The sequence below is a fragment of the Heliconius melpomene genome, chromosome 16, assembly GCF_056956725.1.
Source record: "Heliconius melpomene rosina isolate 202511_hmr_F chromosome 16, ASM5695672v1, whole genome shotgun sequence".
Classification (NCBI taxonomy): domain Eukaryota; kingdom Metazoa; phylum Arthropoda; class Insecta; order Lepidoptera; family Nymphalidae; genus Heliconius; species Heliconius melpomene.
The window spans coordinates 9903859-9920312 of record NC_140404.1 but is presented as its reverse complement, the minus strand read 5'-3'; the positions used below and the strand labels follow the sequence as shown (position 1 = coordinate 9920312).

Below are 16454 nucleotides of genomic sequence, written 5' to 3'. Positions count from 1 at the left end.
TCATTTAACTAAAATTAAAGTTAAAGGATAAATAAAAATAATATAAACCTAAATAAAACATTATAAAATAGTACTTTAGGAACATCGTCCAGCATTTAAAAGTGAATTTAAATGTGAATAATAAAAGAAACATAGTAAATTGCAGAAAAACATCGCATAATTCTTATAAATATGTAAAGCGAATGAAGCATGAACAAAGTTTATTCAATTTATGTTCAATGTTCCTACTGTAAGGTCGAGCGAGGCCAGTCACTCCAGTTCGCATATTCTAGCAGTTTTTTCTTTGATTACATTAAACTTAGAATTCCTTATTAGTAACTTAGGCCATCTTTCCAGCAAAAGAAATATTTTATGTTTTGACACTACGAACACCGCGGCACAGTGGATGTGCCCAATTGGAGACATTTAGTTATTCCAGTAGAGATTGATAATTCAAAAAAACAATTTCTAACAGTTTCAGAAACCCATACTAATGTAATGCATAAATATTTTACTTTCTGTCTATTGAAATGTTGAAAAGATAAAGAAAATAATAGACTTTTTAAATAAAAAGACATCAGTTGTGAATCACTGTTGTCGTGAAGCTCAAGCTTTCAATAGGTTCAAACCTATTTTTTTTTAATTTTTTCAGCTTCATGCATCCCACACACAGCAGGGTAGGCAGAGAAAACATAGTGTTAAGACACCCCGTTTCCCACTTTCAGCCGAATTCAGAAAGAATTGCTTGTGAGTGGCGGAACTCAACGCTGTGCTTTGCTCCAACAACTGAGCGAAGAAATGAAAACAAAAATTTAAATAAATATTTCATTTCCTCGAATGAGGATCGAACTAACAAACAGTCACGTAAGCAATAACAATAATTAAAAACTTCAAAAACTGTCATTGACTTTGAAATAATAGAAAATCCTACTAAAAATATAGACAAATCCTTATGTAAATTCCGACATAGCTAAAATAAATAATGAGAAGCACAATGCTACCGGCGACGAATACAAACAATATATTAGCATTTTGGATACGAAAATTTGCAATCTGATAACACGGATATTGAGAACAGCTAATACTTCGATTTGTGTGCGAGGACATCATGCAGGATACCTATTGAATGGATATTTGTTGAACTAGTATCTACTGTGCCCAAAATATATGATGGATAGATTTTAGATACTGTGCTTATATTGAGGCCAGTCGTGGCGTGGCAGAAAGTGTGACTGTAAATATAGGTGGACTGTAAATATAGGATAGGTGGTGGTTCGATTCCCATTCGAGTTAATGAAATATCTAATGTTTCCATTTTCTTGGGTCTGAGCGCTGGTGTCGCACTGTCTCCTGGATTCGGTGGAAAATAGGGGGAGTGTCCTCTGCTTACGCTGCTATGAACGAGATAGATCGAGACTATAAAAGAAATATTTGGTAGTACACAATGTCTATTTTAAGTGGGTTTCTACAATGAACTCAATGTTATCTTCTTCTTCAAAAACACATTACTCAAAATTCTAAAAGTGTATTTTTATAAGTCATCGTCAACAGCTTTCGCCCAGATAAGCTAATCTTAATAAAAAATGAGCAAACTGGTTAAGATAGAAAGAAATATATTATTATACTCTTCGATATATTTCGTACATTAACTATAGAACTATAGTAACTTTGAAGCCAGCGTGACTTAGGGGCACAAGCATACAACGCGACAGGTTGTGGGTTCAATTCCCACTCGAAAAGAAATTAAATATTTAATATTGTAATTATTCCGTTCTGTTACCAAGGCAAAAAGTGCCGTGGAGTTCTGCCACTAAACAGGCAGTGCTTCCAGAATTCAGCGGAAAGTGGGTAACGGAAATGTCTTTCTGGAAATAGAGCATCTCAACACTAGGTTCCCAGGATCCCTCTGCCTACCCTGTGCGGGTTACAGCGTGAAGCTAAAGAAATAGAAATAAGAGTAAACACCTACCAAAAATATAAACTATACTATAATGCCATAATAATAAACACGCACGTAAAAGTATCTCTTCAACTGCATTAATATTCAACCGCAGGACGTATTATCGCAGCATTAATATGGGATAGGGTTCATCAATTTAAATGGAACATATTTCACCCTGGCGTAATTTTATATGATATATTTCGTATGGCTTGATGATGTGAGGGATTATTTGTATGGTACAGATGCTGTAAGGAAATATATTTAATAATTAGGAACTTTATTATTTACTTCCCTTAGATTTTTGTATTAAAATGGTAAAATAAGGATTGATTATTTTTTTGCATCACGAAACATTTTTAACGGAATTAAAAGTAATTTTGTACAAAAAAATCCCAATTCACGGATGTAATTATTTTATTAATAAAATTTATCGATCTATCAAAAGTTTGAGTTTTTTTGCTTATAAATATAATTTTTACATGACTAACTAATAAGGTAAAAAACGTCAGACACAATTATGGCACACTTTGAAATTGAACAAACGTAGTATATATACACTCAATACAAGCCGCGGTCATGAGTTCATATCCAAAATTGGGTAGAAGTTGAGATATTTTTTATCAACAAATTTGACACATATTTTGGACAATAAATAAAACTTAACAAAGGGGCACAAGATTGTTACGGTAAACGCGAACGGTTGTGGCTTCGATTCCCACTGGAGAGAAACAAAAATTTAATATTAAACGGGATTTCCTTACACTAGGTTCCCTCTGCCTACCCTGTGGTCGGAATACAGCGTAAAGCGCGTGAAAAAAAACATGTTAGCATTATCGTGTCGCATTTGAATCCTATCCCGATAGTGTAACACGATTATTTCACCAATCACTCACTGAGTCCTCAACATTATCCGATCAATTCAGCACAAACGAGTTCAATTTACAATAATTTTCTCGTTGAAATGCAATTATAATGAGATGAAGTAAACAAATAAAATGTAATTTCTAGGGATTAACTGGCTGATTGAGAATATTAATAATTCAGAACACTCACGCTGAATCAAGTTAATAAGTTTCGAACTATTTATTTTCTTGAGTATATACATGAACGACTAATATTTTATGTACATATACTTTTTTTTCTTTTTTTTTTCAGATTCACGCTGTATTCCGCACACAGCAGGGTAGGTAGAGGGAACCTAGAGTTAAGACACTTCGTTCCCCATTTTCTGCCGAATTTTGGAAGCATTGCGTGTTGAGTGGCAGAATTCAACGCCGCGTTATACCTCGACACCAGAGCGAAGAAATGGAAATATAAACGTAAATAAATATTTCATTTTCTCGAGTGGCTTCTATCTGGAATTTAATGATTGATTTTGCAACATACAAAGTGAATAACAGAGTGATCTCTTTTTACACTGTATTCCCAAAAATTGGAAAAATAGATGATAATGAAACAATAAATAATTATTCATGCAAACATAATATAAACAACGTCATTAAAACAAATTTATAAAACTTCTAACAATCGAAACCCAACCGCAGTATAGAATGCATTAAATTAGATTGGAAAACTGCATACACTGTTATTGCAGTGAAACGTACCAGTAATTACGTTATATATGCGGCCTACCTTTGAATAATTTAGTGAGGAAATTGAACAGGAAGGTGTGGTGATGAACAATATTACTGTTAAATACGTTTAATATTCTAGTGGTGTTATTGGCTTGGAAAACAGAATATTAGACCATTTTTTATATTATAAATAGTGATTGGAAAAATTATAAAACGAAAATGAGTGACATGAATAGCCAAAACTACTGTACGTAGAAAACTAAAATCTTCATATACATGCTTTGTACTCTCCTCTCAGTGATGATGATGATGATGATGATGTCCCGAAATATTTACGACTACAATAGAAAAATCATAAATTATAATAAAATTTATGAAATACATGATTTTGACGCGGCTTAGACCTCAACTGGCTCATATAGAAACCACCGCTTATTAGCTATTCTCTTACAATATAGATATGCATGTACTAGCGGACGCGCGCAGCTTCGCTTGCTTATTTAAGGGTGAATTTTAATAACCCATGAAACATGTGTTCAATGAAATATTTTTAAGAGACTAAATTTCAAATTTTATAAAAATCGGTGGCGATTTAAAGATTTTTCCATACAAACTTTCAACCCCTTATTTGCACCCTTAGGGGGTGAATTCTAGAAAACCATGAAACATATGTTCAATTAAATATTTTTAAGAGTCTAAATATCAAATTTTATAAAAATCGGTGGCGATTTAAGAATTTTCCCATACAAACTTTCAACCCCTTTTTTGCATCCTTAGGGGTTGAATTCTAGAAAACCATGAAACATGTGTTTAATTATATACGTTTAAGAGTCTGAATTTCAAATTTTATAAAAATTGGTAACGATTTAAAAAATACCTATACAAACTTTCAACCCCTTATTTGCACCCTTAGGCAGAGAATTCTAGAAAACAATGAAATACGTGTTCAATTAAATACTTTTAAAAATCTAAATTTCAAATTTTATAAAAAATCGGTGCCGATTTAATTTTTTTTCCATACAAACTTTGAACCCCTATTTCACCCCTTTAGGATAAAATTTTTTTAAAATCCCTTCTTAGTGGATGTCCAGATTACGAAAGTAAACATCTCTCCAAATTTCACGTTTCCACCATCAGCGGTTACGGCTGTGCGTGCGTCTTACCTCAGTCAGTGAGGACAAGTCCTTTTATACGCGTGCGTATATCGCTTTAGATGATAATAGGGTTAGTTCAAACTATTAACACCATATGTATAATAGTAGTATATGCTCCCGCATGTAGCAGGGTAGAGAGCGGAGTGTCCTAACACTAGGAAGTGTTAAGACACTTAACACACTTTCCGTTGAATTATAAATTACGGATATCGAGTGCCCCAGCCTCGTCATTTATTTAAACTATTTCAATGCAATTAGTTAACATTACTAACCAGCTCTATTAGAGAGTAACTATTAAATTCACAGAATCAAATTAATTTCTACAAAAAAATTAAAATTTTTACCTAAATAAAATTTTTAATAACATAATAGTTTAATACATCGATTTCTCTAACCAAGGGAACTCGCCTGCAATCTACAGTAATTACCTACGGCTAGATTATGCAGAACTAGGTAGTCCTAGTAACTAATGACAGTCGGGTGGTGTCGGATGAAAATGTGATTACAACGTTATATTATATTTTACATAATGTTTGTTATGTAATTTCTAATTAAAGTTATTTCAACTGATAACTCGCTCTGATTATTTAATTAGGCTGAAGTTTAACTTTTTAATAGTTTTTAAGGTTTTTATAGCATATAGGAATAATATGTAGGTTCAGTAGAGTGTATGGTCAAAACTCTCCATTCTCCATTTTTCACCCAACATCTTTTATTTTACAATAATTGTTAACAAAATAATTTATAAGAAATGAATTCCTTCGACTGGTCACTTTTTTATTGTGCATAATTTGAAAACAGAATTTAAATTATTTTAAATATTAAAAGATTATAAATAGATTTGCAAATTATGTATGAAAATATTATGCAAATTATCAGCTTAAATGAAAACTGTATTCCAAAACATGCATTTTATTTCTATTTATATGTACAGACAATGCAGCGACTATGAAGTTTTGTAGGGCAATTTAAAAGTGTCTATGGATTCAAATTCCATCAAGGGGATAGCACACTCCCTTTGTGCTTATGACATAAATAGTGTTAAATATCGAAATGTAGTCGTCTCTCTGTAAGATTTTATATTTGACGATGATGTCAACTTTTAAAATACCTGTCTAGTACACAAATACGTGGATAAAAAAGTTGGACAATCCTCAACTTGAAATTTACTTCCTTTAAACCAAAAAGGTTCACTTTTTTACTTTTACTTTTAGTTTTCAAGAAAATTCTGGATAAATATACAAACATGCATACACTCAGGAACGTCTCATCCCCTTAATTTGATTATTTTTAAGAAATATTATCAATTAATACATAAAAGCTATAAAAAAGCATATTTACCTGGGCGGCGGTGGCGGTGGATCCCTGGACCGCCTGGGCATCAAACGTGGACTGTTCGGCGTGCTAGATGACTGACCCGCGCCACTGTGGTCAGTGAACCTGGACAGCGGGTCAAATATCTGCGACAGCCGCCGCGATCGCTCTTCCGACATTATCACTACACTAACACGACACTAACACAACACTATCACATCACACAACCGACGGTGTCACTATCTATCCATTAACTATTTTGAACGTTCAAAATTTGAGCGAACACCTCGCGACGTACACCGTGCCCGTCCTCTCGCCATGGCAGTCATCGCTCAATATTCCATATATTTTAGATCTGAAAAATAAATAAATATTATTAGGTCGTCGTTTCGCAAGAGTGTGACTATACGCGACGGTTGTGGGTTCGATTATCACTCAGAAGAATCAATTATTATTTATTAATATTTTCATTTCTTCGCTTAGGCACCAAGGCAAAAGCCCAACTTTGAGTCGAAAAATTCAGCAGAAAGTGGAGAACGGAGTGTCTTAACACTAGAGTCCCTCTGCTTACCCTGCTGTGTGCGGGATACAGCGTGAAGCTGATTTTGTTTTTTAGCTAAAGATATAAGCCAATTAGGTAGGATGAGTGTTAAAACAAAATGTCAGCGTAACGGGTGCGACGACAAATATTTTAGGCTTATTGAAATGCTATCCCGGCGAGTGACATTTAAATGACAACAACGTGGAATAATAGGGGCGACGAATAAATTTTTAATAGGTGCTTTACTTCAAAAAACAATGAATTTAAGCATTTTTTTTTACTTCACTTCATATGTTATTAATTATTTGATATTCTGAACTTTTGTTTATCCCGTTGGATCTTCTTCTTCCTCCTGGCATTAATCCCGGCTATTGCCAGGGTCTGCCTTCCTACACAACCTACTCCACTTTGCACGATCTTTTGCATCCTCGGTGGTTAGACCATTGGCTCTCATGTCCTGCATCACGACATCCAACCAGCGCTTCCTTGGGTGTCCGGGAGGTCGCACCCCAGGGACTGGTATAGCAAGGCACTTGCGTCCGACATAGTTCTTAGGCCGGCGCGTAACGTGGCCAAACCATCTCAAGCGACTCTCTTGGAGCTTATCCGCTACGTCACGGACCCCAAGACTACCTCGAATGAATGTGTTGCGTATGCGGTCAGACCGCGTTACGCCGCACATCCACCTCAGCATCTTCATTTCCGTGACGTGAAGCTCCTGAGTGTGCCGAGATAGTGCTGGCCAACATTCGCTGCCGTATAAAAGAACCGGTCGGACGATGCTCTTGTATATCAGCCCCTTGAGCTTGGGCGGTATTCTGCGGTCGCAGACCACACCAGTGACCTCCCGCCATTTGGCCCAGGCAGCGCTTATCCGGCCATGGACATCGTGATCGATGCCTCCAGACTCGTGCATAACGGATCCAAGGTACCTGAACTTCTCCGACTTAACGGCTGGCTCAGGACCTATAAGGATGGTGCTCGAGTCCCGGCTCCCGCAGGCCATAAACTCTGTCTTCGACACATTTAGTTTAAGACCGCCGTTCTCAAGCGTACCCTTCCAGAGGTTCACTTTACGCTCCAGCGTCAGTCGGTTCTCGGCAATGAGTGCTATGTCGTCGGCATACATCATCAGCCATGGAGGCTGGTCCTGGATGTGAGCCGAGACAGTATCGAGCACTACATTGAATAAGAACGGACTAAGAGCCGAGCCCTGGTGAACCCCCACCGTAATCGGGAAGGGTCTAGTGTCGCCAACAGCAGTCCTAACCATAGAAGCGGAATCGTGGTACATGTCTCTGATAATCTCAATATAGGCCTCAGGGATCCCTTTGGATCGCAATGCCCACCAGATACACTGACGAGGCACACAGTCAAAGGCCTTCTGCAGATCTAAAAAGACCACATGCAGAGCTCTCCTTTTTTCCCTGTATGCCTCCATCAAAGTTCTGAGGGCGAAAATGGCGTCCATGGTGCCCGATCCTGGCTGAAATCCATATTGAGACTCAGAGATAGTACACTCTCGGCGGAGCCTGAGGTCGATCATGCGCTCGAAGAGCTTCATGGTATGACTCATAAGCTTAATGCCCCTATAACTACCACAATCTTGAACACTGCCCCTTCCTTTGTAAATAGGGGTAATGAAGCTAAGCCGCCACTGATGCGGCATCTTACCAGTGTTCAAGATATGGTTAAAAAGGTCAGTAAGCATGAGCACACCAAGAGAGCCCAACGATTTCCACGCTTCGATCGGAATGTCGTCAGGTCCCACCACTTTTCCGTTCTTCATGCGTCGAAGGCAATTACGTGTTTCGTCAAGGGTTATTGGGGCAATAAGTCCGAGGTTAGGCGGTGGGTCGTGATGAAGACTGCATGGGTGCTGAGTATTCAGCAACTCCTGGAAGTAGCTCCTCCACCTCTCCTTCACAGAGGCATGACTACAGAGCAGCGTGCCCTGGGAATCTTTGACGCAAAGACATTTTGCGATTTTTGTGTACTCCAGTCTGTCTTCAGGAGAGTTGGATTCCTGCCACTTCTTAAAGGCAGCCTTCTTTTCACGAGTCACCTCCTGCACCTCGTCATTCCACCACCATGTCTCCTTGTCGATGACACGTCCTCCCCTAGAAAGGCCAAGAACTCGCCTGCCCGCCGCAATGATTGCCGACTGAGCCCGATCCCAAGCATCCTGAGCAGTCTCGGTGTTCGTCGAAATATCGTGACTTTTCACCTCTGCCAGGAAGTCGGTCTGCATCGGTCCATTCAGCAACCACCACTTGATCCGAGGCCTACGTTTCTCGGCTACTTTCTTCTTCGGAGTGACGTTAAAGTCCATGACAAGAAGACGATGTTGGGCCGTTAGGCTTTCGCCTGGAATGACCTTACAGTTAGTTACCCTGCCCATATGACACCGTCTGGTCAATAAGTAGTCTATTTGAGTTGAATGGGACCCGCTCTTATACGTGATAAGGTGCTGAGAATTCTTTTGGAAGAACGTATTCACGACGGCCAGATCAGACGCAATACAGGTTCTCAGAATGTTTTCTCCCTCTGTATTGCGAAGACCGTGCCCAAAACCCCCGTGAACACGTTCATACGGCTCAGCAGCCCTACCGACGTGCCCGTTCAAGTCCCCCCCAACTAAGACCACTTCGGTCGACGGCACAGCAAGTAGCACCCCTTCATACTGCTCCCAGAATGTCTCCTTTTCGGCCGCGCTACATCCCGCCTGGGGAGCATAGGCACTGATTAAGTTTGTGATAACGCCCTCAATCAGTACCCTCACTCGCATCAAGCGGTCGGAGCGACGGTCAACTTCAAGGAGCCCATTCTGTAGCTCTTCAGATAGCACTACCGCTACACCGTTTCTACCCGAAGGTGACCCAGTGTATATAAGCCGGTAACCCTGTCCGATGTTACGGGACTTATTGCCCTTCCAGCGAGTTTCCTGGAGGAAAGCACACTGGACCCGACGTCTCATGAGTACATCTGCGAGTTCCCTGCATCGTCCGGTTAGAGAGCCAATATTCCACGTTGCAAAGCGGAGTTTCCTTCTGGGTACTTGCGTCTTTAACCGTGCCCGTACTTGACACGGTAGCCCTCGCCCACTTGTCGCAGGTGTAGGGCGATGTGCCTGCGCGTCGTTTCGCGGCGACGCCCTAGCCGTACCCAGTCTGTTGTTGGTTCGTTCCATATTGTGGCTGTTTGTGGTTTTCGTGGAGCGACTGCCGTCTGACCTCCAAACCCCTTTGTGGGGAAAACCGAAGAGAGAGGAAAATAGAAGGGTAGGATAGGAAAAGGAAGGAGGGAGCTAAGGAAGGAGGAGAGGGGGGGGGACACCATTCTTACGGACTGGATGAGGATATAAGAGTGGCGGCTCGAGGATCCGGGGTCGCGTACCCGTATGCCCACAAACCAATATCGGACAGATATTAGTCTGGACACCCTCTGAATGTATGTTTATCCCGTTGGATACAGTTGAATATTATACATATTTAACGATATCTCTAAACAACTACTCTAGAGTAATAAGTAAGTCCTAATATTAATTATCAAATCTTAAGTATAAAGTTAACAATATAATAGAATTTATTTAGAAACTTTACGGTTTAGGCTCCTGTAAGCGTTTTATTTTAACGACACACAATTAAATTAGACATAAACATAAAAATCTAAATTAAAACCTTAGATTCATCTTCTCAAATGATTTCAAATTAGAACAAACCACATAAAACCAAGTCAATAAAAAGACAGTAAACGTAGAAACTCGTAAATTAGGCAATTTTACACGAAATATAACAGAAAAAGTGGTTAAATCTGTGCCAGTTTCTCTATCTGACACGAGTGAAGAGGTATTTTTAAACTAGAGGTAGAATACTATGATTTAGAGCTCATTATAATCAACGCCGGATGCTAGTCAGGCCAGTCGTTAAACAAATCTACGTTTTACGTCTAATTTAAAATATTCTCCGTCGAGATTAAATTGCTAGTCGTATCGATAATAGTTGTTATTTTCAATTTTACATTAAGTTGGTTAATTTGAAAATTTATTTTTTAGTAGAAAATATTAATAAATATTTCTGTTATGAGAAAGCTTAAGTTTAAAGAGAAGTGTTGTTGCTTATATGTATAAATTTCGTTTTCAATTTAACATTAATTAAATTGGGTGGGTTAATTTCCCATTTTCAAATAAAAGGTGAATTATGAACAAACATATCAAACCCTTTAACCATAAAATACAAGAGAAATGTGATTTTGCTAAATATCCTCCTAATTTCCTCATAAAATATACGACATTAAAGATACATCTCATTCCCATCGGCATCCCATCATCGAGTTCATTGATTACGGTAACATCAGTGGGGTGAAAAATGACTTTACGAGGTGGCAAATTAAAAGGTCACTGGCCAGAAAATTGCCGGACCCCAGATACGTTGCTTTGATTAATGTTATCTGGAACGGTATCTTGGACCCACTTTAAATTGGGGTCAACCCCTTCTTTTATTAGTGATGTTTTTATCTGTATTTGTGGGGATTTAGGATTTCAACAAAAAAATTGTTTTTATTTTGAAAGAAAAGTTATATTTTTGGATTTATAGATTACTATTTGCGTTATGCTTTTCCTGCCGCATTTCTAAGGTGAATATATTTTTTAAATCAGCTTCACGCTGTATCCCGCACACAGCAGGGTAGGCAGAGGCAACATTGTGTGAAGACACGTCGTTCCCCACTTTCCATCGAATTCTAGAGGCATTGCGTGTTGAGTGGTGGAACTCAACGCCGCCTTTTGCCTCTACACCAGAGCGAAAAAATGGAAATATAAATTTTAAATAAATATTTTTTAATTTTGAAGGCAAGCTTGGAGTTATTTTTAGAGCTTATAAAAGGAAAATAAGAATTGGAAAGTGTTAATAGCAAAAATATTACTACCTAAAATGAAACACCTAATAGCAAATCTTGACCTTCATATACATTTTATATAATGAATGAATTTATTGCATTAGGCTAGTAGATGCCAAATAAATACCTATATCTAAAATTTTATTTTACATATCTTTACATATTTTATTTAATGTGCCAATACCGTTACGAGAATTAGATAGACACCCCAGACTAGGATAGCAATTTCTTATCCATATTTGGCACAGGCTTTGTGTCTAAATCTAACATGCCGGTGGAAAGTTATGATGTCACAGCTTGTACAGATTACAGACGATATGGTACACTATACTAAAATTATCGTTTCATAGAAAATTTATTGATAATAACTTTAAAAAAACTGTAAATAATACACATTTACTCTTTTCGATATCGACCTTCTTCGATAACTGAAAGGTATATGTTAAATATACTTTTAACTTTCATCGTTGTTCAGGTCTGTGCTGGAAGATAAAGCTTAAAAGTGATATAAAATTTAAAAGCCATCGTGGCGGACGGTCTGTAAACGCGGCGGTAGTGAGGTCGATCACTACTTGGGGAGTGGTAATAAACGCAATGCAAGAGTCGGGAATCGAACCCACAAATATTGAATGTTTCATTTACTCGCACTGGTAACGAGGCAAAGCGCGGCGTTTACTCAACACACAATGCCTCGATAATTCAGCGGAAAGTGGGGAACGAAAGTTTCCCAAGGGGAACACCATAAAGCTCCTAAATAAAAGAAAATAAGTACTACATAGTATGACCTAAAAAGAGTTCGTCAAAATCTTTTTCTGCAAAAAATTGCTCCAAACCAAGTCAAGAGTGTCTCACAAAGGCATAAGTAAAAGAAACTAATCAATAACACAGGTATAAACAAGGTAAGCACTTTTAAAGCCATTGAACGAGATACAAGAGCGTTTCTAATGACCTGGGGTAGCAGTTCTCATTAGGCCTCACTAGCGTCTCCAGAAAGTAAGTGAAAGGAAGAAAGTCTTTGGGATATTGAATTATGGGTTAAAATTTCTTTATAAAAATAGCTGATTTCCAATGATTAAGAAATAAGTGTAAAGCTTTTCTGTAAGCTTAATAACTTTAGACTGGAGGCCAGAATAAAAAAAATTTGCACTTTAATAATGAATGAAGGACTTAAGCCCGATCTGAATAAATGATTTAGATCTGATCTGAATCAATGATTAATTGTCATTGTTTAATGATTTATAATTCAGTATGTAACTGTCAAATTTTAAGTAAAAAATATAAATATTATATAATATTTATATTTGAAAAACTTTTTTTTTTATATATTTTTCCGAAACCCCCACAAAATGTGGTCACACGAATTCTACCCCATAGGCGACTTCACTACGCTACTCTTATATCGGTCACGACGTGTACAATGCGATTCGCAGTATAAACATAAGAAATATAATAAAAATCTTTAGGTATATTACTAATCTTAGTAAAATCAATACATTTATATGCTTATTTATACATATTTCACCTATACTTTTTTTTTCATGATGGGTTATAATTTAGAATAGATTTATTTTGAAGTTGTTGGTTCGATTCCCACTCGAGGCAAAGTGAGTCATTGATTTCCGCAATTCAACACGAAATGGCTGCAGAATTCCTTGTAAAATGGAGAATGAAGTGTTTTAACACTAGGTTCCCTTTGTCTATACTGATGTGCGCGAGATAAAGCGTGAAAGTAAAAAAAGTGAATAGTTTTTCTGCCTAAGAACTCCATTGCATTAGTTCCACCCTCTTGCCAGGTACTTATGGAGCGGCAAGCAAACAAATATTACCGTGTTTCAGCTTGAAGAGCAATGTGGGGGTCGTTTTGAAAGACAAAGAATAAAGTGTTTATTCATTTTTGCACTTGAACCCAATGATAACCTGGAAATCTTTTTATAACCTTTAATATTGATAATGAATATTTTACTTTTTTTGCTGGTTAACTACTAATACAAAATTAAATTAACAGTTATTAAATTTGACATACTTTGTTACAAACACATAATTATATTACATTTTTCGTTGAGATAATTTTTGGCGTTTAACACAGAAAAATTGGAATTATTAAAATTTATTTGCATAACCACTGAACTAAACTATGAAAATATTTGTTTTGTAATTATCAATATTCCATCCCGTAATAGATTTTAACCTGCAACAAACACACTCAATTGGTGCACTCCATCCATAAATCCATAATTTCTATATAAAATCTTCATATTGTAATACAATTGATGAAATAACTTCCATTAGTATAATACTTAGGAAAACAGCGAGCCATCTCTCATATTGTGACGTGTTTTTGTGGGCAACTCTCATTAGTGTCTGTCTGGCTGTTACCGGGCTGTTACCGCAGTCTTTGTTCCCGAGTAATGGTCCACGCAGACGGTTTTTATATATATTAGATGGATGCTTAGGGACACTTGTACGCATGTTTAGTTTGGATGTTAGATTTATTTCTATAGATTCTATGAAAATAACTATGTTCTAGTGGATTGAAGCTATTTTTTCTTGTTTATAAAAATGCATAACTATAAGCATATATGAAAGATTTTAATCTTTAAAATCTTTCATATTTTGTCAAGTTTCGATGTTAGAAATCTAACATATTAATGCCACATAGGTTATATATATAGCTTTCGCATTGTGCTTTTCTTTTCGCCATTTCAACTTCATGCTGCATCTCGTATAAAGAAGGGTAGGAGGAAGCCTAGTGTTAAGACACTCTGCTTCCTAATTTCCGCAAAAATTCCTGAGGCATTGCGTGTTGAGTGCCGAAGTTCAACGCCCGCTTGCCTCTACACGGGAGCGAATAAGTAAAAATATTAAATATTTAATTCTTTCAAATGGGAATCGAACCCACAACCTCTCGCGTTTATAGACACTTGCTTGTGCCCCTCAACCACGACTGGCCTCCTCCTTCTTTGCTTTTTTCCATATACATGGAAATATTCATATGTAAATATAATACAAGTACTCGTATATTCCTCATGCTTCGTTGTCACATATATAGGAAGAAACTTCTTTGAAAACAACTTAAACAACACTTAGCATCCCTGTATAATATACATAATCGATTTATCATCCACAAAGGGCTATATACTAAGCGGGTAAAAAAGGTCTTTCTAATGAACCCCACTAAATAACTGCCTTAAAAAAGGGCAAAAGGAGAGCATTAAAGCCGACGCGATAAGACTATCAGCTTCGAATTGGTACCTCATTTTCTTACTCCACTCTAAAGATCGATTACCCTAATTTTGTGGTAACCAAGTATCGTAAAGCCTATTTATTCACCGTATCTGGGAAAACGCCCCTGAGCCTCGTTTACCTTCCTGCATTTTGACGATAACGTGATTGACCTTATAAATAAATGTTTGAAATTTTGATATTTTTGATATTAGTTTGCTTAGTAAGTATATATTAGAATATACTGTGATGAGATGAGATACTTTCTTTAGGGAAGTTCCTAAAAGTTAAATATCTTTTCGATACTCCTTAAAAAAACAAAAAAACAATGGTAGTAGCCAATTTTTATATGAATTTACGTATGATATAAAATATTATCTGTATATTTTGTTATGATAATTTGGGTTTTTTTTCAGCCTCACACTGTATTCTGCACACAGCAGGGAACCGAGTTAAGAACTCAAAGTCGCGCTTTTGCCTTGTTACCAGGACGAGAAATAATAATATTAATATTAAAAACATAATCGAACCCACGATCTTTAAAAAAGAAAAAAAACATTTACAGTTCACGTTTACAGTCACACTTTTAAGACAGCCTCAAAAATAACATAATTACAGCTAGTCATAAAGCATAGTCGTTGAATAAAATTAAGTATAATATCTAAAACCATTTTTTATATTAAACAAAACTAGATTTTTTTAATGAAATACAAGTTTGAATACGATTTATAAGTCAGCTTCATGGTGTATCCCGCACACAGCAGGGTAGGTACAAGGAGAGTTAAGACACTTCGTTCCCCACTTTCTTTCGAAATTCTGGAGGCATTGCGTGTTGAGTGGCAGAACTCAACGCCGCGCTTTGCCTCAACACCAGAGCGAAGAAATGGAAATATAAACGTAAATAAATATTGGCTTCCTCGAGTGGGGATCGAACCCACAACCATCGCTTTGCAGTCACATCCTTGTGCCGCTGCGCCACGAGGCCTCAAGTCACTTAGTTAATATCCTTATTGTGCGGAAGCTTGAACGAATGAAGAAGATTGACGACTGGTCCAGAGGGAGCTGATCGCAGCATTAACAGAAACGCCAGAGCCAGTTGAGGATTTATTATTTATTATTAAATAAGTACTATGGACAGTCACCAGTCAGGCTGCAGGTGGCAGGGTATCCCCCGTCGGGGTCACCAATGTGGGCAACGTGTATAGCGGTGATGTTACTAAGACGAGACCTGATATTCAACTCTTTTATTATATATTTAATTTGGTTATTTATACGCTACAAAACAATAGTGGAACAGTATTTCACAATTGCATTTGTAGCGAATAAATTCAGGTTGCTGATATAGCGTGTTTATACAGAATATAATAAGACTAGTGCAATACCCCTACAGTACCTTTCAAGAGATAAAAATACTTAATTCTTTGTTTTTGTAATAAGTTGGTAGTTAAATTACAAAAATGTTTTTGTTTTTTATAGCTCACGATGTATCCCGCCAAAGGAACCTAGTGTTGAAACACTCTACTTTGTGTCTTTTGTTTTGTTTATGACTCCTCAACATAGATTTCAATCCCAACCAATTCGTTCAGACACTTTAACTTGGTCAAAGTAGCACCAGAAGCTATACTTCATAAGAAAAGAAGACAGAAGTTAACATGGCTATAACCAATCTAAGACTATAATATAATATTACGATATACGAGAGACATTTTATTAAATCATAAAGGCACCATTGGTAAAGGGTTTACTGTCGCTTTGGGCTATCGAATCTTTTCGCGAGTGTTTATGATTATTGCACTTGAATTTTGTATCTGTTTTGTTCAGCTTGGTGAAGG

General features: G+C 37.1%; 1 protein-coding gene across 12 annotated transcripts in view; it reads right to left on the bottom strand.

The window, feature by feature from the left end:
* The window catches only part of LOC146530999 (uncharacterized protein CG43867), a 267484-nt gene that overhangs the window by 186959 nt on the left and 64071 nt on the right, over positions 1-16454 (bottom strand). For all 12 annotated transcript variants that reach the window (XM_085199749.1, XM_085199759.1, XM_085199753.1 and 9 more), the window contains exon 2: positions 5991-6318. In XM_085199749.1, the coding sequence (XP_085055875.1) occupies positions 5991-6142 (152 nt within the window). In that variant the 5' untranslated portion in view covers positions 6143-6318. The remainder of the gene's footprint in view (positions 1-5990; positions 6319-16454) is intronic.